Genomic DNA, 23548 nt, shown 5'->3' on the forward strand with positions numbered 1-23548 from the left:
TGCTGCCTAGCAACTGGTGATGATGCATGAGCAAATTAGGAAAGTTCTTGCTTTATTTGCTAATTCAAGTATCTGTTATTTATTCCTTAATGAAGTGAAGAACCACAGAAACCCGCTCTCTCAACGGGAGCAGTGAATGTTGAGTTTACTCCCTGAGGTCAGCTCTGCACTCACACTGTGGACCCCCTGTGTTTCTCTAAGCCGGCGTCTCGCACGGCCTCAGATCCTCCGTCCAACATCAACCATTTAGCTCCAAATCAAAATTAATCTGAGCCAACACTGACGCTCTCGGCCCATCGGCTGCCAGGCTCTGTTTCTTTTTGGTGCCGCCACTCGGATATACGGTTTGACCGGCGGGCAGATGTGGTGCGAGGGTCAGGTTGGTGCATTTGACAGATTGGCTGCTCCGTCCTCGCCGCCCGGGCCCAAACACTGAAAAGGTCTCAGTTTTGACCTCTAAAGGGTCCGCACATGAAAGATGAGGCTGTTTCTATGGGTTAATGATGAGGGGTGGTGAGGTGGATTGTGGGTAGGTTAAGGTCGGTCATGGTTAGATTAAGGGTCAGGTTTTAGTTACACAATGAATGGAAGTCAGTGTGTGTGTGTGTGTGTGTGTGTGTGTGTGTGTGTGTGTGTCCTTGCTCAAGTGCACCACCCAGTGGCCACCTGCAGTACCACCATCCGACACTGAAATCCTCTAAACAAGCAGGACTTCGGTTGATTTCGATCAAACAGTTCTTTAGACTCTTTACGTGTGAAAGTTTAAAATATTCCATCACAACAAAACAACAAAAAACACGAATCATTTAATTCATTTATTTCGCAGTCGTGCGCCTTTTTGGTCGGTCAGAGCCACCGTCCAGCCCGAGGACTCCCCGTCACGTGACGCACACCATGTCAACATCCCTGCTCTGCGCTGTCATAGCAACAACTCACCGCTAAAACTTCGTTTCCCTTCATGTTCGCACTTTCACGCGTGTTCCTTTCATCCGTGGGAGGAAGACTTTGATGTTCGCCATCTTGTTTCCGGCTGTCACCGCGGAGGTACGTCCTTTGAGCTTAGCTTAGCTTGGCGAAGCTACCAGGAAGTTGGTTTTTTTGCTAGCTGCGTTAGCCTCAGAGGGTCGAGTGGAGCTTCTAATGATTAATAACTCTTTGACTCGCGGTGTTCATGGATTTCACGGCGTCACGGCTGCTGGTGGACGTGTCTGTGTTGTTGTGTGGACACGTGCTCATGCTAACTCGTGTGTTTCAGGATGTCTGTGTCTCACCCTGCTCAGTCCTCACTGGTTCACAGCCTGGCCACACTCCTGAGAAATGATGGTATGTTCGCTTCACTGCATCTGAACACAGAGACTCTGAATGACTGGATCATATTTCATGTCAATGCTCCTTCTTCTCGTCTCATCATCTCATCATGTGTCACGGTTACATTGTTTTTTGACATTGTTATTTGTCTGATAAGTCACGAGACAAGAAAATCATCTTTTAGTCCGACAACAGGGACATTAGCTTTTACAGAGAGGATCAGAGAGGAAAGTCAAAATAAAGACACCAGTAAAGGTAATAAATAAGTGACCGTGCAATAAAAACACAGGTAAATATAAGAGATATAATAAGTACCAGGATTACGTGTTAGACATTGAATTGCACCGTTAGCAATAGTAGAGTATTGCACGGTTAAATGAACTCACACCTGGGTTTGTTTACGGTGTCCTCTTAGGAGCAGGGCTGGTTGTACAGCTGCAGGATCCGCTTTTCATCGAGTTGTCTTTTCTGCCCTCAGGTGACTTGGTGCTGGACGGCAGCAGCACGCTGACCCTGCGGGCCGAGAGCCTGCAGCACCTCACCAGGTTGTTCGAACAGTACTTGTTGTCCAGGAGCCAGCAGCATGGCTTCCTGGCGCTGCCCTCCCACCCTGCGGACACCGAGTCTCTGCTGCAGCTGCAGTTTCTGTTCGATGTCCTCCAGAAGACCGTCTCCCTCAAGGTGGGAAAGTTATATTGCGTGACCTTGTTGATTTCTTAGCGTGTAAGTGTGTTTTTTTGTTTTGCAGCTGTGAATATTAGTCATTGTGTCTTGTTTATTTGTAAATGCAGCTCATCAACCCTCCAGATGTCAGACTTCAGTCTGTGTTGAAAATCTTCCCGTTCAAGTCACTGAAGTGTTTGGAGGTTTGAACCCTTTTATTCCTTCCTCTGTCGTCCCTTGACTTCATCTGTCTCAATCTGTCAGGGATCATTCCCACATGAACCCCGTGTTTCTTTGCGTCTCTTTTTCTTTTCCAGCTGAAACGAATCCCTCCACACTGTCTCGAGGGACTCAGAGGAGTTTACTCCCAGCTGGAGGTCTTCACCTGCTCAAAGAGTCTCAGCTCCCTGGAGGTACTGTGGAGGGGCAGTTAGTCTACGTCCACATAACTGTTTCCCATCAGTATGCGTTTTACTTCGAGTGTATATATACAAAAGCTTTGTGTTGTTGTTGGTTCCAGGAGCTGCTGTCTCTGTGTGGAGGAGATCTGAGCTCTGCACTGCCGTGGCTGGAGCTGCACACCCTCAACTTCAGCTACAACTCCATTGTCTGCCTTGACCAGTCAATAGTGAGTCTGCACGGAGATGAATCATCACTGACCCATGAGCTGATGTTCACATCGTCTGATTCTGCTTCGTCCATTCTGTCTCTCATAGAGTTTACTGAACGTCCTGAAATCTCTGGACCTAAGCCATAACAAGATTCAGGAGTGTGCCGAATTTCTAAATGTTTGTGTAAATATATTCAAACTTTATTCTTTTTGCTTTGAATAAATGCTTGTGTCGCTCCCTGATTCTGCTTTTCTGTCTTTCTTTCAGCCCTTGAGTGAACTGGAGCGCTTGAACCTGGGCTACAACTGCCTGCAGATGGCGCCAACGCTTGGCCTGAGTGCCAGGGCCAAACTGCTCACACTCATCCTCAGGAACAATGAACTGGAGACTATAAATGGTGCGTTACACTGGCAGAGTGTGTTCTTGAGAAGCAGACGAACAGATCAGACAGTTGGTCAATCCTCTCACAGAACTCTGAGAGTCGTGAGCGAATGAAAACAGGAAAAACAGGAACGTGATCGATGCCTCCGAGTGTGAAATCCTTCTGCTTGTCTGATATTATTTGTCGTGACACAAAGAAAAAACCTCACACCTGCCTGTTTACTTTCTGCCTTCGGCCTCAAAACTCATCAGAATCAAATCAGACACTTGAGCTGCAGGTTTCTGTTTCTGTTCATGTGTGTGCGCATTTCGTTTATGTGTCTTCTCCTCTGATGAAACAGGCGTGGAGCAGTTGTCTTCACTCCAGCACTTAGACTTGGCCTACAACCTCCTGTTGGAGCATTCCCAGCTTGCTCCTCTATCCCTGCTTCACTGCCTCCACACAGTAAGCTCGCTGACTCCTCTCACTTTCACCCTCCGCTGTGGGGTTTAGTGGGGAAACCGTACGTGAGACCTGCGCACTGTAAAACGTAATGATGTTGTCTTGTAGTTGAATCTGGAAGGAAACCCGCTGTTCTTCCAGAAGACCCACCGCACCTGCACCGTCCGACATCTCTCTCCGAAGGCTGCCAATCAGAGAGTGAGTAAGAATTATAGCTGCTCGTGTGTCGGTGAGGGAAGCAGCTCACACGATGTCCTGCTCTAAAAACACTTAAAAATGAAACGGAGGCTGTTAAATTCCATGTGGTCGGCTGTGCACTCATGCTGTGTCCCTCCACACAAACACACGAGCTTCCTGTTTACGTGTGTGAATGTCAGGGTGTATCTGCGTGACTTGTGGTATTCGAAAATCGTCAGCAGGCCCTTGTGGTGGCAATTGATGGAGAAAAATGGCATGTCATGGTTTTTATTGCTGTGTTTTGTTTTTGTTGCAAAACCAATGTTCTTTTTGTGTCTTTCCAGCTCAAACTCGATGGCGTTCCACTCTCTTCATATGAGTTATCGGTAGGTTTCTCAATCTGGATGTGATCTGATCGACCCACTGTCGCAAACCTCTGACACCTGTCTGAGAGACGTTTGGTTTTTATTGTCCCTTAGAGACGAACCCTAACTCTACTCTTAACTAAAGTGATTTTAACATTACAAAATGGACAAGACATTGTGTCTGGACATGTCCTGTAGTCAGAGTCTGTCCTGTGAAGCAGAAGATCGTCGACTCGTTCACAACAACAGGAACATGTGGGGGACGTTCAGGCGAGGGGTGGAGCCTGTAGAGCATCAGGAGGCGGGACATGACGTATACATTCTGCAGTGGAAAGATCAGTGTTGTTGTTTACAGCTCGTCCACACCGGCGTCGGCCCTCATCGCCAAAAAATCTGGAATCTCCTCGTCTTTCCAAGTTGACGTCTTCGTCTTCTACGTGTACGGCTCCTCTTCTCCATCCTGAGAGATTTGAGTTCTTCCAGTTTCAACTCCGTCACGTGTTAGAAACCTTATCAACACGTCCACCCGCTCACTGGGAGGGTTCCAGATGTTTTCCTGCTGTTTTCTCTCATGGACTCATTCTGACATTTTACATTTTAATAGGAGGCTGCAGGAGAAGATCCAGAAAATGTCCAGAGACACTGACTCAGACATTTGTTCTCACTTACGAAACCACCAGAACATTTCAGGAAAATGTCCAGACTCTCACTCAAACATCGACTCCTAACTCTCAGTCGACTCTGAGCCACGTGTCCGCTCTGTCGTGCATGAACTCACATTGAAACCACACACGCCTGCCCAACAAACATCTGCCAAGTGTCCAATTACTTTTGAACCCCTGCAATTTGGACACTGAGGGTAGAAAGAGCTACGTCTCACTCACAGCTCTTCAGAGAATTTACTGTGTATTTCAGATATGATATGCTGAATCACACACGATCACAAAGACTCCTCCTTTGTTTTTGCAGGTTCTGCCCAAACCGGGTCATCTCATTGTCCAGGTCCAGACGACGCCTCCAGTGTCTTTGCCACCAGAACGCGGTAACCAGGAAGGATCCAGTGGCGCCGGGGAGCTGAGTGACAGCGTGTCGGTTGATGCGGGGGTGTCACACATTCGCAGAAAGAAATCCAAGGTAAGAGAGCAGCTCAGTGTGTTGAAATGCTTTGTTAGTGCTTTTTTTATATTTTCTTTCTACAAAACCCACAAATCTTGACAAACTCTAAGTGTCTTTGTGTCGAAACCTTTTTGTGTTTCAGAGTAAGGTCAAAGTGCGGAGGGCCAGCATATCCGAGCCCAGCGATACAGATTACAATCCCAGACAGTTTTCCTCCTCACAAAGTGGGTCTTTAATCTCTTTTACACTCTTTGTTTTAACTGCGAGCTGCTGATAATGTTGGTGAAACACGTTTATTCAGATGTTAAATTAGTGTCTAAATAGTAAATGTTCATATTCCTCCACCAGGTATCGTTCTTCCTCACCAGCAGGAGATTGAGCGGATGTCCAGCTTCAGAGATCAGCTGGGGGAGGATTGGCTGAGGTACCAGCACCATCTGGATGAAGCTTCCTCCTCTGCCATTATCAGCACTGTCACCGCAAACCAGCCACCGTCTCACCGCCAAACTCTCACCAACGGCTTCAGCACCTCCACGCCGTGTCCGTCCGCTAGCAACGGGAAGCAGCAGTCGTCTCCACCATCTCTGGAGGCACCCGAGGTCCTGCCGCCTCCGCTTTTCTCATCCGAGCTCAGGACGGAGACGTCTGACGCAGATGGAGACGAGGAAACTGAGTCCACGCTGCAGTGGCCCGCTCAGAGCACTCGAAACACGGAGTCAAGTCTGGAGGATAGCACGGTGGACGGCCAGGGGGCCAACCAGGGAGATATGAACTCTCCTCAGCCGAGTCCAGAGTCTCAGCGGTCGGAGAGAGCAGAAAGCAGAGGAGCCGAGGAGGAGGAGGATTTAGGAGGTGGGATTCAAGGATCATAATAGACAGAGCTTCAGTTTATTCATACATTTGTTCTTTTTAGACTCTTCTTAATGTAGAACATAAAGGTTTTTCTTTTTCCTCTTAGTGGACCTGTGTCACCCTCTTCTCGTGGGTGTGTTATCGGATGAGGAAGACAACAGTGGCGAGAGGATGGCGGGGAGGAGGAAGAAGGAGGTGTTTCTGTGTGTCAAGCAAGGCCTGGTGCTGGAGGTGGACGTGCAGCGTGGTCAGGAGAGATGCCGCCTGGAGCTGGACAGCCTGGCTCGGGTGGAGACCACTGAGGCGATGTGGACCCGTTTGGTAAGAGCAGGAAAGAAGGGATGGAGGAGAAGAAATGAAAGAATAGGGGGGGGGGGGGGGGTAAAAGACTTCTAATTATTCAAATTAAAGTTTACTTTCTTTTGCATCACAAATAAATATCAAATATTCTCATTGTTGGCTGTTAAGTTGAAAACAATGTTTGACCAAAGTGCTGAACAGGTGTAAGATATGAAAATAAAATAATGTATTTATAAAAAATATTTAAATAAATAAATAAAATAAGACAAACCAAACGATCTTTCTAAGTTCATACACAGTAAGAGATTATTTTCTATCCTAACATGATAAAGTTATAAAAAGTTGATGGATGAGTTTTGTCATCGTCTCAGGAAACAGAAGAGAAGCTTCCAGCTGTGGATCTTCATTTCACCTACATCAGCAGGGAGAAGAGGAGGAGACGCTACGTCCTGCTGGACGATGACCCACAGCAGGCGCTGCAGGTTAACAACACACACACACACACACACACACACACACACACACACACACACACACACACACACAGTCCTGTTCAGACCCGGTAACAACATCCCATCACGACCGCTCATTATGAAACGGTAGAGGTCAGAGGTTGTCAGATAAGCAGGCGGTCTGTCAATAATTCACAAATCAATCCAAAAGAATGTGGACACATGTTCCACAGACCACCTCTGAATGTGGTCGGAGCTGTTTAGATCACTGGAGACGGGCGTTAAATGCCAGGTCGGATCAGGGCCTCGGATTCAGGGCCGCACAAGCAACATGAGTCCGACTTTAATCCTGTAGAACAGAAAGCTGGACGAGCTCACAGGCTGCGCTCGAAGCCGTTCTCTCTCTAGCGTGTTTACGTCCTGTACGGTTCCAGACAACACAGACAACACAGACAACACAGACAACACAGACCACACAGACTGCCAGTGCCAGGATGTGAGAGGGCGAGACTTGTGATTTGTGTTCACAAACACTCACATTGCTGAAGAAGCAGAGTTCAGCAGACACCTTGAACTCTCGTATTTACTGTGATGCATCGACCCACGTTCTCCTCCAACGCTGAGGAACTTGTCGTGGCTGCAACAGCTTCTAGTCTTTCTCTGAAAGGACGGAGCCTCCGTCGGCGATGAGCTGTTGACTGTCAAACACTTTCCTCTTTGCTGACCAGGCTCTGACCGACGTGCTGTGTCACGTGGCGGAGGAAAACCAGCGACGGGAGTCCGAGCTCCGCCCCAGCTGCGTTCCCATGCAGTGCCTTCGCTGCAGGTCAGAGTTCACGCTGCAAGGAGACAGCAGCGAGGAGGAGGCCGGCGGGAGAGCGAGGCGGATGACACCGAAGGGCGGGGACGAACGGGACGGGGAGGAGCCGACGGAGGCAGATGGTGATGATGACGGCGAAGGTGAGAGGACATTTCTTTTTATTTATCACTCTATGTTTCCTTTTATAAATGTAATTTATCTGATGTTTATGCCTCTGACGTCCCTGACGAGGTGTCAAAAGCATCCTCAAGTTAAAACAATCACATTCACAGTGAACATTATGATATCAATCTGTCATCTCTGGATATCTGAGAATCTGCCACAAACACCCACAACAGCCTTGACTCTTCAGTGACTCAGCCCTCAAAGTGAGTCACACAATTTCAGATGAGTCACTTCACAACCCCGAGACAAAAATGAAGCTTTCGAAACCATCACTTTACATTCTTGATATCTTTCTGGTCTCGTGGTTGAAAACTGAAGATAAGACTCAGAAGAAGGTCAAACATTTCAGAGAGAAGGTTGTTTATCACTTGACGTCAAAGCTCTCGGAGCGTTCCCATTGGTCGTCTGCACTGGGCTGAGAATGTTCCCAAAACAGAACTGTGCTCTCAGATGGACTCAAGCGCAGCGTCCCAGGAGTTATCTCCCGGCCTTTTATTGCCGAGCTGCCCATTCTGCTCAGTTCCCATCTCTATAATCAGCAGGAGACAGATAATACCCTTCAGCTCCAGCAGCCGCCTCCCTGCAGCTCGTCCAAACCCGACATTAAGACGAGCCCGAACACGCACAGAGCGTGCGCAGGCTTTGTTCGGCAGATGTTTTGAGGAGCACTGCTCCTTTGTTAGTCTGGTATTCTACTGCAATTTCAGGAACAAATACCTTTTTCATTAGCACGTGTCTGAACTCAGACCCTGTTTGTCTGTAGGTTACAGAAATACACGCCCCGTAGAAAGAAAAACAAGAGTCATGTTCACGTGAAGCTTGTTAGGAATGAAAACAGACATGTTTTCTGTGTTTGAGGTCATTGACTTGTCAGAATCGATCAGCTGTCGTCACGCTTGTGGATGGATGTAACATTCAGTTGAATATATCGTTTAGAATAAAGCCCTGACATCTACTAAGAATCTTTTTCCATGAGAAAAGAGAATAAAAGTTCCTTTTTTAAAAAACATGCTTTAAAAAAAACCTCACACGAGAGGTGGAACAGATATGAGCTGAAGTCTGGATTTGGAAACGAGAGATCCAAGCTCACGTCTAAAAACAGCTTGAATCTAATTTGTATCACCAATATTGAGCCGTTTATAAATCACTTCCTCTGCTTCTTGTTTTTCAGGACCGGGTAATATTTGTCCTGAATGTGGGAGCGATCATGTCGTCCAGCTGGCTGGACAATCCACACCCTACAGCAGTACGCCCATCGATCGCCCTCCAAGGCCCGAGAGCGAGGACGATCACCTCGATGTCGCCCAGAGTGCCAAGGTCTTTTCTCTTTGTTTCCTCGTTTTTTTGCTGAAATCAAAACCCCAAATAGTTTAAAGACACAATCTCACCCTCACGCTTATTCTCTCTGTATCGCTGTAGGACGGCGACGCGGATGTGAGCTTCAGCAGCAGTCCCACTCTGGAGAGCGGCACCGCCACACAGGATCCCACCTACGTCACTGCCCAGGGGAGCTCCTTCTTCAACGGGGACGACACCCACAGCCTCTCCTACAACACGGACTGCCAAAGTAAGGAGGACTTGGCTGGGAGCTACCACTACACCGCAATCTGCGCGACGCCACCAGACGTACAGGCCGAACCTGCGGAGAGACCCTCCCCAAACGGTGGGAACTAAAGATTATTGTTCTGAACCGTGAGAGTTAAGTTCACTGCTTCTTCTCTGAGGTCCTGGAGTTGAACGGGGTTCATCTGGAAGTCCTCTTGTCCACAAAGAGGAGGAAACAGGTCCATGTCACATCTTTGCGGGTCTGGCGGATAATAAGAAATGTTGTCTCATTTATCACCAGCGCTCAGTGTCGGTCAGTGGTTTGGGATGAGTAGGACTTTGTCTCCAGTGTGAGTCTGTGGTTTCAGGGCTGGCTCTTCATCTGCAGCATCAGAAAAAAACAGAGAGGAAAAGCTAGAGAAAGCTGTTCCCTGTTCTCCGAGCCTTTCATTTCCCTCCCATCGCCTCCAGTAATGACTCCAATCTGTCTGTCTGTTACCTTGTGGTTCGTCTAAAAATGGCAGACAGATGTGGTGGAAATCGGATGCTGTTACGGAGGCGCAGAGGATTTCTGTGCCACGGCGTCCAAATGCTTCCCGTCTCCGTTCAGTTTCAATTAGGACTCAAACGTAACCTCGGGAAAAGGCAACGGAGCTGACGTAAACAGTTTACACCGCGCACACCACAGTCGATGTGTTTTACAATGAACATATGAAATGTAGAGTTTGAATCGAGTCATAAAAGATCATTTATACAGTGTTTTACTGCTGTTTGGGATTTCCTCCAACAAGCAGTCCTGACAACATCTCAGTGATACTTTCACTATTTCACTTGTCAGTTCGTTGGCTCCAGCTTCCACAATGATTTAGTTTATATCACAATAAATTAAAGACTCCGGGTTTTAAACTCGTCAGAGAATTTATCGCCGATATGAGACTTTCGCAGACGAATCAGTGTCTGAGTTTGTGTTTGCTGATATGATCTGATATTTATCAGCAGACATATCGTCATCATGCCCGTAACATCGATATCGGTCAGGCTCTAGTTGGAACGCTGCTTTTTCAATTTGTTCCGCCTGCAGCCCGTGATATTCTCTATCAACCGCACGTCTTCCTGAGCAGAATCTTTTCTGAGAGACTCAGTGAACCCATTGTTGTGGAACTCAGTCCTGAAGAAGCTCTTTGTCTCTCGAGTCAAATCAAGGTGTGTGTACGTGTGTGTGTGTGTGTGTGTGTGCACACAACAAGATCGTCTGAAGCTTCAAAGACCTTTTTTAATCTCCTCTCTGTTTGCGCTCTCTTCGAGCTGCTGGGTTTGTTTTGGCGTCTGCAGCTCCGTGCCTTGTCATTGTGGATCAGCTGTAACCGTTCATCAGCGTCCGAATGACCCCCGTTTCTGCTCATCGGTGGATTTATTGCTCTTTAATGCCTCTCTGCGTGAGGGCTGTTGGCCAACGCTGCAGTAAAGTTTCACAAAGTTTCACGTCGCTGCCAGGAAACTATGGCTTCACCGTCGGTGCAAGATATCAAATAAAGTAGCCAAAAAAAAAAAAGATTTATCAATTTTAATATTTCAGCCCGAACTCACGAAGATTTGTTTTCGTGAAGAGCTGAAAAATAAAACCGATAGTGGCATAAAATCCACATTGTTCTCTGGTTCATGTGTCAGAGCAGCTGTTTGAATCCTGATCGTTCCTCCCGTGTGTCTGTAGATGAAGTGGACCTCCTGTCCGAGGACTACGAGGCCGTCGACCATCGGCTCAAGCTTTTCCTGGATGTGGAGGTTTTTGAGGAGGAGGAGGAGGAGCTTCACTCTTTCCTCAAGGTGTGTAAGAGTTGAACGAAGGTAACGCACAACACACGACCCGATCGCAATAAAACGCTGATTTAGAAAACAGATTCTCTCAGGGTTTAAAAATATCCCACGGAGCTGATAATATACTCGAGCTCGTCACGGCAGCCTGGGAGGGATCGAGTGATGATCAAATTTAGCCGTACAGCGGTTTCTCACGTGGCTGTTATTGTTTCTTGTGGGACTGCGGTTTGTCAAACTCGTCTAACGTGTCTCCCCGATGCCCAAAAAGATTCCAGATTAATGGGTGGTGACAACTTTAAGACCTACAGCACTTCCATCTGCGGTTTCATCGCAGTCGGCCAAGATGAGCACAGTCAGTAAATCCCCCAGGAGCCCATTGGACCCCGCTCTACTTCTGCCCCGCTGCCACTCAACGCTCTCGCAGACCTCTTTAATATGCATTACGTCCTGGGAGCTCTTCAGAGCAGCGGGGATGTTGCTTTTCTCTGTCGGACACCTGGACGAGGAGCAAAGAGCGGAAGAGGACGGAGCTTCACCGCAGCTGGGAAGAGGAGATGCCGCTCAGCTTTGTTTATTTATCCAGTGACGGAGGCCGCTCGCTGTTTCACTTGTGCTGTTGTTCCAGAGGAAATGAAGCAAGATGCCGCTCCACATGTCTGAATTTTAAACCTGCACTGAGCCTGTGAACCTCAGACCAACTGGAGCAGATAGTTCAACTTGACTTCATGGCTCCATTGTGAACTTTCTCGTGTTGTAACAGGATCAAGAGTTCTTCATTCTGATTCATAAAGAAAATGTTGATCTGTGTGTTGATCTGTGTGTTGATCTGTGTGCGGTCAGATGTCAGCTGTCAGATTCGGGGAGCCGGGGGAGGTTCCTTCTCTGCTGGTGGTGACAAACCTGAGAATCTATTTCCTGGAGATGACGTCAGAGATGCAGTAAGTAAAGTACAAGATCCAGACATTTATTTGCTGTTTTGTAAAATCATCTCCAGCGAAACAGACGTCAGAACAAATGGGCATTTGATTTAAACCCTATGTTCTCCTAATACTCGTATACTCGTCGTATATTTTAAGTCGTAAGGTGAATAATATTGAATTGTCCTGCAGCGATAGAAGACCTGGGACCAGAGTGTCAGATTTAAAGCCAGATATTATAACACCAGATAAACCAGAGAGAGTTTTTCATTCTCTCTATACAGTCAGTGAGAAAAATAATTAAATGTTAAAGGCACCACTCTGCAGTTCTGATGACAGTAATGATAATAACATCTCACAACCTGTCCAGGTTTCTGGGTCACATCTTGAAAACACATTGACCTCAAAGTGTCTGTTGACTCTAGAGTCTTTTTCTTTCTCCTGCCAGTTTCAGCCCCTGTGTTGTTTTTCTTTTTCTTCTTCCTTCACGTGAATGAAAACTTTTATTTCCTCCAGGTCTGGAGAACACGCTGTGACACCTCTGACACCTCTGACACCAAACTTGTCTTATCTTTTTTTTATCTAAAACATTCACGACGTGACTCATGACCACAGTCCTGAATAAATGTTAAACACATTTTAAAGTCACACCTCCAAGTGTCCCTTTAATCCACCTCACTGCGACGGGACATTTTCTAACGGCCCACGTCTTTCCTCCCAGCAGAGGCCAGCTCTCCGATTGGCTCCAGAAGCGCGACAGCCACCCAATCATGGAGCTCAGCTACCTGGAGGTGGGGCTGGGCTCTCAGACCATCCACATGGAGTTCGGAGACGGGGGCGCAGCGTACACCCTCCTGGTCCGGGACAGTCTGCGCTGCAAACGCTTCTTTGGCTTGTTGACAGGTAAAGGAAACGCTGCCAAATAGGAGCAAAGTGGAAAATGGTTTGTGTTAATGTACGGAAAAACACATAAAAGAGGTTTTTACATTGTGACTGTAGTTGGCGGGGGGGGGGGGGGGATGGGAACTCAGTGACCCTCTGTACTCACTGGTTACAGTGGTTTCCTCTTTGAGGGAAGATACCACAAAATAAGCCGGGCACTAATTCAAATGAAGAAAAAAGTTGTAGAGGACGGTTGAATCCCTGAGGCAGGTATTGGAACAACATGTTCCCCTCACAGGAATCATGCCACAGACTGAGAAACCCAACCCACTGCCCTCACTAGCTAATACTATACCATATGTGCGCTATGTGACGCAGACTCCTGCCCCGTCCCCCTCGGTGTTGGGTTCACACACACACACGCGCTCGAGTACATCCTGCCCAGACCAGCTCGTCTGCGAGCGAGGACCAGAGGCTGAGAGGAAAAGCTTTTATTAGAAGGGGGCTCGGGTTTGGAATGTCTGGAAAAATATGGAAAATTAATTTGACAATTTCCAGCCCCCGTAAACGTTTTGGAGAAAACAGGAACTTGGCTCCGGTTGGAAAAGTGTTGATGCTCGGTACTAATGCGATCAATTCCGTTGGATTTGTGTGGGGATGTGTTTTCTGTGAAAGATCGATTTCTCGGGTCAAGAGACTGAACAGTAAAAAAGACCAGCACCGCACATTGTTCCCCGACTCGTCCCATGGCGTTTCACTCGTGAGGTTATTTCTGGACGTTTGTGGAACGATTCAACGCGCAGCAGAATAAAAACCGACCATAAATCCAAACCCCAGACTTAAAGAGCACAGACAGGAAACGCTGTCAAAATAAGAGCATGGTTTAAATGTAAAGTGAGAGCGGAGGCCCACATTTCCTACAAGCACTGGAAATCATTTGACCAAGACTTTCATACAGGGGCTGAGCAGAGGAGCTGCAGCGATGGACAGTCTGAGGACAGGGATGTGTTTTCTGAACGTTTCACAGTCGTAACACTAAAGAATTAAAATGATCAGAATGTGTCAATTCAAATTCTTCTCCCAAAAAATGAGTCAAGGAGAAACGTGGGTTTTCATGAATCTTTCTTCTAGCATCAAATTACAACGTTACCTCCGCCAGGGACGTTGTGTTTTCACCACGAGTCTGTCTAGAAGCAGGATAACACAAAAACAACTGAATGGATTTCCACAAAACTTGTTGGAAGGAAAGAACACGCGTCAGGAAAGAAAAGAAGGAACATTCTCCCCTGAGTAGAATTCTTGCATCTTGAGAGGACAGATATCTGCGAGGCTTGATTTCATTTAAGGGGCTCGTTGGGTCTTGCTCGGAGATATGAGCTCGACCGAGCGATGGTTTAGTTTTAGATGCATTTCTCACTTTTTCCATCACATTCTTTGCTCTTCGTTCTTTTCATCTCCGTCTCTCTCTTTTCCCCCGTGTGCTCTGAGAGAGACTCTCTCTTTCTTCCCCAGCTCTTTTGCTGTGTTGTATTCTCCGTGGCTGGAAATGATTCCAGATTTCTCTCAGCTCGACCACAGGGTTTGTCCAAAACAGACCAGACAAAGTGGAAAACACGAACCATGGTTTGTTGTAACCTTCAACGTTAAAAAAAAAAAAAGTGATTTTTTTTTTTGTGGAGGATGTGAAGTGCCAGACGCAGATGCTTATCTGTCCTCTCATCCTTCAGGATAAAGATAACCAGCTCACAGCCTTTTCCAAATGAACCACAGAAACAGCTGTTTTAATATTTGGTCCAAAGAATTACGGTAAAGCTTAACCAAAACAAACCCCGCCTGTCGCCCAAGCTGGCTCCCCTCACACGGACAAAAGTTGAAAACCACAACTGGAATGACAAAGACAGAGAGGGGATGTGGTTATAAACTGAGAGGTTGTTTTCTGGAGCTCGACGGCGCTCTCGCTCTGAGCCTGACACAGCTTTATTGAAACATCAGCATGAGACAGAGTTAGTTTTACTGATCTTCTGTAGTTTTCTCTCATTATCTGGTCACAGTGATGGATCACAGCTCAGAAGATGTTTCAGGTGAACTGCGGCTGGCGCTTCGTCTCATGAGCTGTGGGTCAGTGTTTAATTTGTCGGCCGCGGTCTGGGAACATGAGCAACTAGAGATATTGACCAAATCACCAACCAAACACGCTCTGCCTCGTGAAACTCATGACTTCAGACCTGGCTCAGACGTGTTAAAGGTCTCGTTTCACTGCTGTGTCCTGACCTCTGCAAAGAGTTCTGCCTTGACTCACGTCTCATCCTTCGAGCTCTGTGGAAATCGACGTGTTGTGTCATTCTGCTGATAAATATCTTGAGGTTTTATTCTAAGTAATTATGATCAAGGTTTTTTCTGGAAGCAAAGATAAAATGAAACCTGAGTGGGCGATGATCTTTAGACCTTTTAGGCGTTTCTCTTGTTCAACGCCTCAGTCTATAAATAACTTTTTATGTCATTGGGATAAAGAGTGTCTAAACACTTTGCGGTGACAGTTATGGACACACAAAAGCAGAAGTGTGTTGTAAAGCTTTGCTCTTTCTTGCAGTGTGTGTGTGTGGACCTCTTCTCTCTGACCCTTGAAATGAACAGAATGTGAAAACAAGAAATACCCATTTGTTTAATTTGAACCAGCGACTGGAGGAGTCCGATTTCTTAATGTGAAGCAGTGTGTGTTTGGGTGACTGTTAACGAGTCTTTGTCCGTCACGTGTAAAACCGATTACTGAGTTTTTGTGTGTCTGCAGGTTTCTTGTTGAAAATGAACTTAGACTTGAAGCTTTTAAACAGTTTTAGTCTGAAGAAGAAGCTGAACACTGGAGATTTACCTTTTGTGTGATGTAGACAAAAGCATTCTGGTTCAAAACAAAAGTAAAACTCAAGGTAATCAGACACTTTGGGTCCTTTTCTTCTCGTGTTCTTCAGTGATCGTGCTGCGACCCAGTGAAACTAATCTCATGACCCTGAGTGTGGCTCTTTAAGCCACAGTTTATTTAGTTCAGCACCTTTTCTTTCCCAGAGCAAAGTCCCTGAGTGTTTCTCGTGAATAAAAGTAGAGATAAAGAAAGAAAAGATGCAACAAAAAGACAATAAAGAGGCAGAGTGGTGAGAAAAAGACATTTCTAAATAACTTTCAGCTTTTTGAAGGAAGACGTGGGACGACCAGAGAACCCTGGTCAGTCGACCTGAGTGACCTGGTCGTGTTAGTCACATGGAGCAGGTCAGCGATTTTAAAATGAATCCTAAACTCGCCGGGAGGTCGGGGTGAAGACGGTAAGATGGACGACCAGGACGACAGTTCAGAAACTGGTTTCCATGAAATGTGACCTGAGGAAGAACCCGTGAGATTTTTGCACGGATCCAGAATTCTTTGTTTTCATTTCGATGGAATAAATCCGACATGTTTTGGGGTCTGATGTTTCTGAGTGTGAGCGATTCGGTGCAGATCAGGTTCAGTATGAGTTTGAATATGTTTTGGTAGTGGCGTGTTTAATGGAGTTTAATGACACGGTTTAATGCAGCAGGACAAAAGCATGAAACCTACACGGACAGACTTCTGGGAAAACCTGAGCGTAACTGATACTGATGAGCCTCCGTTTCTGTGTCTTACACCTTCTTCAGGAGGAGGCAGATTTAGTTTTGGCCTAGTCCTCGTTCTTCCTCCCTCGCTCCTCCTCAGTGTCTCCTCTTTTGAAGTGTGGTTCTATTCAGAGTGGACCGCGGAGCCCCACCGCTGATGTCCTCTCTGCCCTGTGCTGCTGTCACACTCGCTGACACGCTACCATCCGTGAGTGCGAGCGTGACCCTGACGCTTTGTGTCGCCAAACATTGTCTCGCCCAGCGATTCTATGGAGCTGAAACTTTACACCTGCAACCAGAGCCCTGTTGGTTTTCTGGTGACAATCAGCGGAGGACGGAGAAGCAGTTTCACATTGAGCCTTTGTGCCTCTCTGTGAATGTGAAGCCGGGACAGGCTGCTGTGTCTTCTCTGGGCTTTTGACAGAGGGCGGGTCTTGGCTTTGTGCTTCATCTGGAGCGGTCACGTGATCCGCTCCATCGCCGCCTTCGCTGCACATGTTTGAATGTTGATGCTCGGTTCATCGGCGAGAGACCCAGATGTTTGTCCTCCCAGATGTTTTAATAAAGATCTGAGCTGTGATGGATCATTTTCACAATCAGACCTGGAAGTTTCTTTAAATGTGACAAGAAGACAAAACAGATGACTTTCACACAACAGCAATAATAATAAGAACCAGAGTTTCTTCAGAAATCTAAAGAAGCAGAAAGTAAAAAAAACTCCTCATTAATATTATTACACATTGTTATTTATCGGTTCGTGTGAACCTTTGACCGATCAGCTGCAGCTTCACACACGTTCTGGGAGAAAACCTGTCCGTGTATGATTTCTGTTCACACGCACACTGAAAGCACACGTCTGTGTCCGTAACTCATTATACTGTTAGAATACTGCATGTACTCTTTACATTCTGATTCAGGTTTTCATAGTTACACAGAAACTCAACTGTTTTTGCTTCCAATCCTGAAGTGGATCCAAATAAACGGGCGGATCCAGTATTTGAGTTCGCTGTCTTAGAGATGGAGAGATAGAGCTTGGTCAAAGGATACACCCCGTCTATTTGAATCCACATATAAAGATGTCTCCATGATATAATATCCAGGTTCTCTGTGTTTATTCTCTTAGAAAGCTCATATTGTTGATCTACTCTGCAAAACTACCATTTTGTATTTCTGGTGATTGTGCTTGTATTGATCTTTATATGTTCCTGTTCTGTTCGAATTCGTCAGTAGAGTTGAAGAACCACATCTTGATCAAATCTTTCACCGTGTTTCTGAAAGTCCCCCTGACTCTCGTGTTCTGTGTCTCCTCGTTGTCGTCTCCTCAGGAATCGTGCGTGAGATGGCTCACAAGGTCGACAGCAAGCTGAAGTCCATCTCCACCACGAGGCTCAGTCCCCAGCACCACCTCTGGTACGAGATCAGCCGACATCTTTGACGGTGGTTTGAGAGCTGTGTTGTGTGTGGAGGTGCGAGTTAAAGGCAGCGGCTGCAGCTCTAACCCGCCACATTTCTGAAACAGCTTTACTTGATTACAATGAGCTTTTTTTTTTAAACTTCGTTTTGTAAAACGGCCTCAGTAAATTAGCTGTAAACCACATCTTAATTTGTAACACGTGTTGCACTACAAATCCTGAAAGCATGCATATCGTGTGGTGCGTTCACTTATCACCACGTGCAGCTTTTTTTTTTTACACCTTTATTTGTGTGTTTTTCTCTGTCGAACATGAGACGGTGTTTTCTCCGAAGAGACTGTGCCGATCGTCATGGAGAACAAGAAAAGAGGCTAAAGTTCCCTCGCATACAAGTGTAAAAAAAAAAACCCACTTCGCTCGCAGCGGCCATGTTATCCAACCTGCAGAAGTCAAATAAATATCATCTTTCTCTCAGCTTTGATTCTCATGAAGAACAGATTAGTGCCGACTCCCGCTAATCCCTCACATCTCCCAGTTTGTGTCGTGTCCTGAGGCGGCGGTGAACTCCCACCCCGACAAGTGAAAATAAAAAAACAAACCTCCTTCTTGTGTCGTGAGTTAGAAACCACAGTCTCACTTCCAGCGTTTGCTCAATCCAAGTCCTGTCGGCTGTTATTATGTCAATTATCCCCTTTGCTTCACAGTGTGAATTTCACTCCGCGTGAGACGCCGCGGCTGCACCTGCCGGCCGCAAACCGCCACAGCCCGGTCATCTTTCCGCCGTCTGTGCTTCTGACTTCACAGCGGCCACTTTAGAGACGATAGGACATCAACATGTAACATGTCAACCCTTCGTTTCAGGCCTCTGGTGTGTGAAGACATCCAGGAGGACGTGGAGGACGGGCAGCTGCAGTTTTTCTACATTCTGGCTTTTGTGCTGCAAGGTGACAAATCTCACTCAGACAAACTTCAGGTTTTGTTTTGCTTCTTCCAAAAGCACAGATAATAATTCCTGGCCCAAAGCGTTTCGTGTAACAACTTCACGTGTAATAACTATTGAAGATGCAGAGATAAGTGATGCTGGCGTCCCCACCTTCTTCTTCCTGCCTCAACTGATCGAGCTCTGTGGAAAATGCTTGATCGTCAACATTGTTATGAAGCTAAAGATAAAAATATGCTTAAACGGAAGAAATAAATATGAAGAACGACTTCATTTCCTTGGAGATGAAAGCAGAAGGTAGAGGATGTGGTTTTACGGGGAGCAGCTTACAGCCGAGGCGCCTGTCCAGCCTCCATTTTATCAACCTGTGCAATAGTACGAGGCAGGAACCTTGTGTTTTGACGGCCCGGGCATGCACGGGGTGTGTATGTGTGGGGTGCCTCGCTCCTTCGCTGCAGCAGGCGAGCGTTAGGCCAAGGTAGCTGCAGGCTACAGCTGTGCACGTCTGTGGAATTTCAAGTGCAGTGATTCCAGCGTGCCTGGATCTGCCTGCTCACGCTGCTGCTTCACCGAGGCTGAAGGGTTTAAATCTGAAATCTGAAATCTGAAAGTCGTCTCTGCGACTGGAGCGTAAAAGCACTGACCCAGGACTGTTTCCTCCTCAAACTAGATCTGATAAGCTCCGGAGACACCAGATCTGTTTCCTCTGTGACCTCCGAGGTTCTGAGCTCGTCAGTCTGTAGGATTACACAAAAACGGCCTCTCAGCTGATTCCCGTGACATTTCGTGGAGAGTAGCAGCCTGAGCTCAGGAAGAATTCATTACATTTTGAAGTGGATCCAAATAAACGGGTGGATCCAGTATTTTGTTTCTGCCGTCTTCAACATGGCGAGATAGAGCGTTAGCCTTTGCCAAGGGATACGCCCTCTCACTGCCCCTCTATTTAAAGCTGTGTTCGAACGGTGATGTCGTCTCCACTTCTTCAAACTACCCAGAAGTCAGTGCAGTAATGAGCCAGGGTATCAAGGTCCTGCTGATACTCGCACTCAGCCAATCAGGGGTCAGTGTCAGCTGTCAATCATGGCATCTGAGCCTGTTCTGTTATCTCATCAAATAACGAATTCAAACCAAACCGATCAGACGACGTGTGTTAGCTTCCGTCACGTGCTCTTCTGTATTTAAGAACTTCTTTGTCTGCATTTCAAAAACGTTTCCATCTGTTTCTGTCAGACAACGTTTGGACGCCGCTGACGGTCCTGGCGACGCGGGAAACCCTGTACCTGCTCGGAGAGGACCACCAGTGGACGAAGAGCTCCAGCGTCCCGACGGCAGATGAAAGCACAGAACCACGCAGTGGCAGCGTAGCCGTGTTGGAAACGCTGCCAATCAGCTGCGTGAGCTCGGTGCACATGTGGCCTTCGGACCAACGCAGGATGGATCTGAAGCTTTACGACGAGGTCAGTGTTAAGATCGCGGGAACGTCTCTGATGTGTTTTACTGGAAGATGAAAGGCTCAGGCGTGGAGGTAACGATCTCACCGAGGAAGCGGGCGTCTCGTGGTCGTGCAGACGAACAGTGAGGTCATGATAAAACACTGATCGAGACGACTGTGTTTGTTCTCTTGGAAAGGAATCAAACGTGTGTTGTCAAACTTTTCTTCAACAGGTAACAGCAGCGCAGCAGACCTGAGTGTTTCCATATGAAATCTGGTATCTGGGTCGTGTTGAGCTGCGTGCTGTTTCGGTTTAAAGCATGTTTGTATCATCCCATCATCTCGGCTCCGTCACGCCTTCGTCTCAGCCGTGAGCTCATGAATAAAACCCAAACTGTTAGAGACGGGTGTTTATCAAGACACGTTTTGTGTTGATTCGTCCCACATGTGTGCGTCCACTCGTTACAGCGGAGCGCGGGCCGGCCGCTCGTCCTCGCGCCGCCACGACGAGAACTTCGCCCACAGTCGAGTCGCAGCTCGTCGTCACGTTGAATCCTCTTGTGACGAACTTGGTGTTTTCTCTTGTTCTCTTGCAGACTGTGAAACAGGAGAAGACGTGGTGCGTGCGCTCCGAGAGCGTGGAGCTCCTGCACGGTCTGCTGGCCTGGGTCAGGGCTCAGTGGGAGGCCATGTTCGGAGTCAAGCTGCACACGACTCTGCAGGAGGAAGGAAAGAACAAACCCTGAACTGAGTGTGTGTGTGTGTGTTCCCTCGTCGCTCTCAGGTGAAGAACTCGGAGCGCAGCTGTGGTGCTCAGGCCCGTAGAGCCTGCAGCTGCATCATCGCTCCTGCAGACACCTTTTCATGGAGTGTGCCTTGATTTGTAGTTTGTTGTGCAGCCGCCATGTTCCTCGATGAAAAGCACCTTCATGCATCACGCTCGGGCCTTTGTCGTTCATCAGCCCCCCCCACACACACACACACACACACACACATTAAGCTGGATAGACTCTTCCTCGGGGGGGCGGGGGGGCAGTGAGTTGTGAAATCATGCGCTCAACTCGAGGCTGGAGGGGGGAGGGGGGTTTGCTTCTGAAAGGCCAAGGCTTAGGTCCATCACGGCGGGGGTCACTTCACCCTCACCCCTCCCCCCCCCTTAGAGTCTCATGATGTGTCTCTGCACAGGTCGTTGAGCTTGGTTCTGTTTTTAAAGCAACACGAAGAGACTCGTTACGATCTCCTGTGAGGAACTGACGGAAAATCACGTCTGTAGTGAGACACAGGAAACCTGAGGTGTCTGTGTTCCTCCAGCGTCACGTCCGTCACGGGTTAGAAACCTCATCGTCCTCATCTCCGAGGCTGCAGGTGAAACGTTTCAGGATTTGTCTGGAGCAGCTGACCCAGAATCAGCAGGTTGAAGATCAGTTCAAAGTTTCTCTCTAACATTCAGCAGGAAACTCAGTTTGTTGGTTTTGTTACAGCCGCAGGTCGTCCGGCTCAGGAAGCAGAGGATCATGGGTAATATCCGCTCGGTGAATCCGCCGCTGTGATTTCATTCGATTCTTTCGTTCACTTAAAGTCAGAAAAGTGTCTTTTATTTTTTTATGAACGTGTGTAACTCAATATAAAAGTCATGTGTTCATTTGTGATGTGTCATTTTTTTTTTTTACCAGAGCTGAAAAACAACCACAGAATTCCAAGTCATCTGAAGTTCACTGGGATTCTTAGTTTCCCCGAGTCAGACTCTCCTCCACGTCCACTCCTACGTCCTTGTGTAAGAGGGACTCTGTCTTCGATCGATCGCATCATGATGCAAACCACAGAAATGTGTTGACGCAAAGAGGAAGTAACAGCTGCCATGATTCCATCACGACGTTGACCTCAGTTTAAACTTCATCTCTGTCGCTCCTGCTCGATGTGTGATAACGTCTCAGTCAGAAGAGACTCAAACAAACGCGTAGAAACCTGAATCACACGTCAGAGCGCGTTTCTGTGCGAAAGGTGATTTCTGGAGGATTTTCATTCTAAAAACATCGTAAACGTTTTCAACAGTTTCACAAATTAGCTCTTGGTTCTGAACCGGCCTGTAATCTGCTTCCTCGCACTAATTGTTTGATTCCTTCATTGGTGCTTAGGAAAAACCCAAAAGTGGCTCGTAAACCTGCTGTCTTCACGAGCCGTTTCCACTTTAATGGGTCAACTTAATCACGACTGTTTTCTCCTGGCTGCAGCTGAAACAGCAGCAGAGGAGGAGGAGGAGGAGGTGGAGGAGGAGGAGGAGGAGGAAGACTCCTCGACGCTGCAGAAGAAGTCGTAGATGTTTGTTTATTGAATCAGTCTCGTTCTTTTTGGGCCACTCGACACCAAACTGCTAATCCCGCCCCCTCGGAGCGGAGCTGGGTTTGAGCTCAGCTGTGTGTGAAAGGTATGTTAACCAATTTCACAGTGTAAATATTTCCTCAGCCACCGCAGCCGCACATGTGTGGAGCACATGGTGCGTCGGAGACCTGCATCACCTTCAGCTGCACCCACATGTCGGACAAATCCTGGTTTTAATGTCCTCACGCGCGTTTCCGGGCCCGGCCTCTTCTTCGCTCTGGATTTCTGTGAGGTCAAAGGTCAGGTGCAGGTGCAGAACGTCACTCTGGACGCTCGCACTCGTCACCGGTCTGAGAGGAGCTGCACAAATCCACAAGCATTAAAGGATATGTGCAGTAAAACTGTGACAAAGCTTTTAATAACTCGTGTCCCAGTTTCCGTCGGGAGATTTGACTCCACATGTCGACGGTGAATATGTCGGCTGCTCGGATCGAAACAGGAAATAAAAAGTAATTGGGCATTTTCTTGTTTAAACTAGAAAAACACTCAGAGCCGCACATTCCACCCCCGAGGGCCCGATCTCACAATGTTACAGAAAGTGATAAAAACCTCTGGATCTGAAATGTTTCACCGTACAGTGGCAGGAAACTCTTCCCCCTATGAAACATTTCAAACTCTCCAGCTGTTTTTAGAGCCGCTCTGAAGTCCTGGCGTGTTCCTGGCGTGTTCTGGAGGTTCTGTGTGTGAGAACACAGCAGGAAAATGTCTGGAAACCTCTCAGTGAGCGAGTGGACGTGAAACTGGAAGAACACAAATATCTCTGTGCACGTAGAAGACGAAGACGCCAACGAAGACGCGACAGACGTGTCTGAACTTGCCATAAAAATGCAAAAGTTGACAGATGCATGAAACTTTTGAATGTGTTGTTGTCTCTTGTTCTGTTTGTGTATTAAGAATAAAGTTCAGTGTTTAAAAGTGTAATTCAGTTTAGATTCGCTCTCACATGCTCTGATT

The 23548-nt window shown here is 47.2% G+C and overlaps 1 protein-coding gene across 5 annotated transcripts; it reads left to right on the forward strand.

Moving 5' to 3' along the window:
* Positions 1 to 840: 840 nt before the first annotated feature.
* Positions 841 to 23515, forward strand: stk11ip (serine/threonine kinase 11 interacting protein). 5 transcript variants are annotated; one of them, XR_011240347.1, is made up of 27 exons: positions 841 to 1044; positions 1256 to 1323; positions 1787 to 1989; positions 2100 to 2174; positions 2289 to 2384; positions 2492 to 2599; positions 2688 to 2759; positions 2850 to 2979; positions 3305 to 3408; positions 3514 to 3603; positions 3927 to 3968; positions 4917 to 5081; positions 5206 to 5287; positions 5412 to 5915; positions 6022 to 6236; positions 6587 to 6697; positions 7396 to 7627; positions 8824 to 8969; positions 9072 to 9315; positions 10909 to 11021; positions 11853 to 11950; positions 12651 to 12832; positions 17757 to 17841; positions 18705 to 18787; positions 20014 to 20240; positions 20812 to 22216; positions 22351 to 23515. XR_011240347.1 is itself a non-coding variant. In XM_069520811.1 (26 exons), the coding sequence occupies exons 2-26, from the start codon at positions 1257 to 1259 to the stop codon at positions 20959 to 20961; spliced, it is 3624 nt and encodes a 1207-aa protein (XP_069376912.1). In that variant the 5' UTR covers positions 841 to 1044; position 1256; the 3' UTR covers positions 20962 to 23515. The 5 variants fall into 5 exon arrangements, 3 of the variants coding, with proteins under 3 accessions (XP_069376912.1, XP_069376914.1, XP_069376913.1); XR_011240348.1 differs by having other exon boundaries at positions 20812 to 21733; positions 21889 to 23515; XM_069520811.1 differs by having other exon boundaries at positions 20812 to 23515.
* The last annotated feature ends 33 nt before the right edge of the window (positions 23516 to 23548 follow it).

The sequence above is a fragment of the Paralichthys olivaceus genome, chromosome 24 (assembly GCF_024713975.1).
Source record: "Paralichthys olivaceus isolate ysfri-2021 chromosome 24, ASM2471397v2, whole genome shotgun sequence".
Taxonomy (NCBI): Eukaryota; Metazoa; Chordata; class Actinopteri; order Pleuronectiformes; family Paralichthyidae; genus Paralichthys; species Paralichthys olivaceus.

Excerpts from the sequence above, each read along its gene's own strand:
- stk11ip (XM_069520811.1), top strand. The coding sequence starts at position 1,257 with ATGTCTGTGTCTCACCCTGCTCAGTCCTCACTGGTTCACAGCCTGGCC. Across the intron at positions 2,600-2,687 it reads TCTGCCTTGACCAGTCAATA|AGTTTACTGAACGTCCTGAA; the intron begins GTGAGTCTGCAC and ends TGTCTCTCATAG. Across the intron at positions 3,409-3,513 it reads TGCTTCACTGCCTCCACACA|TTGAATCTGGAAGGAAACCC; the intron begins GTAAGCTCGCTG and ends GTTGTCTTGTAG.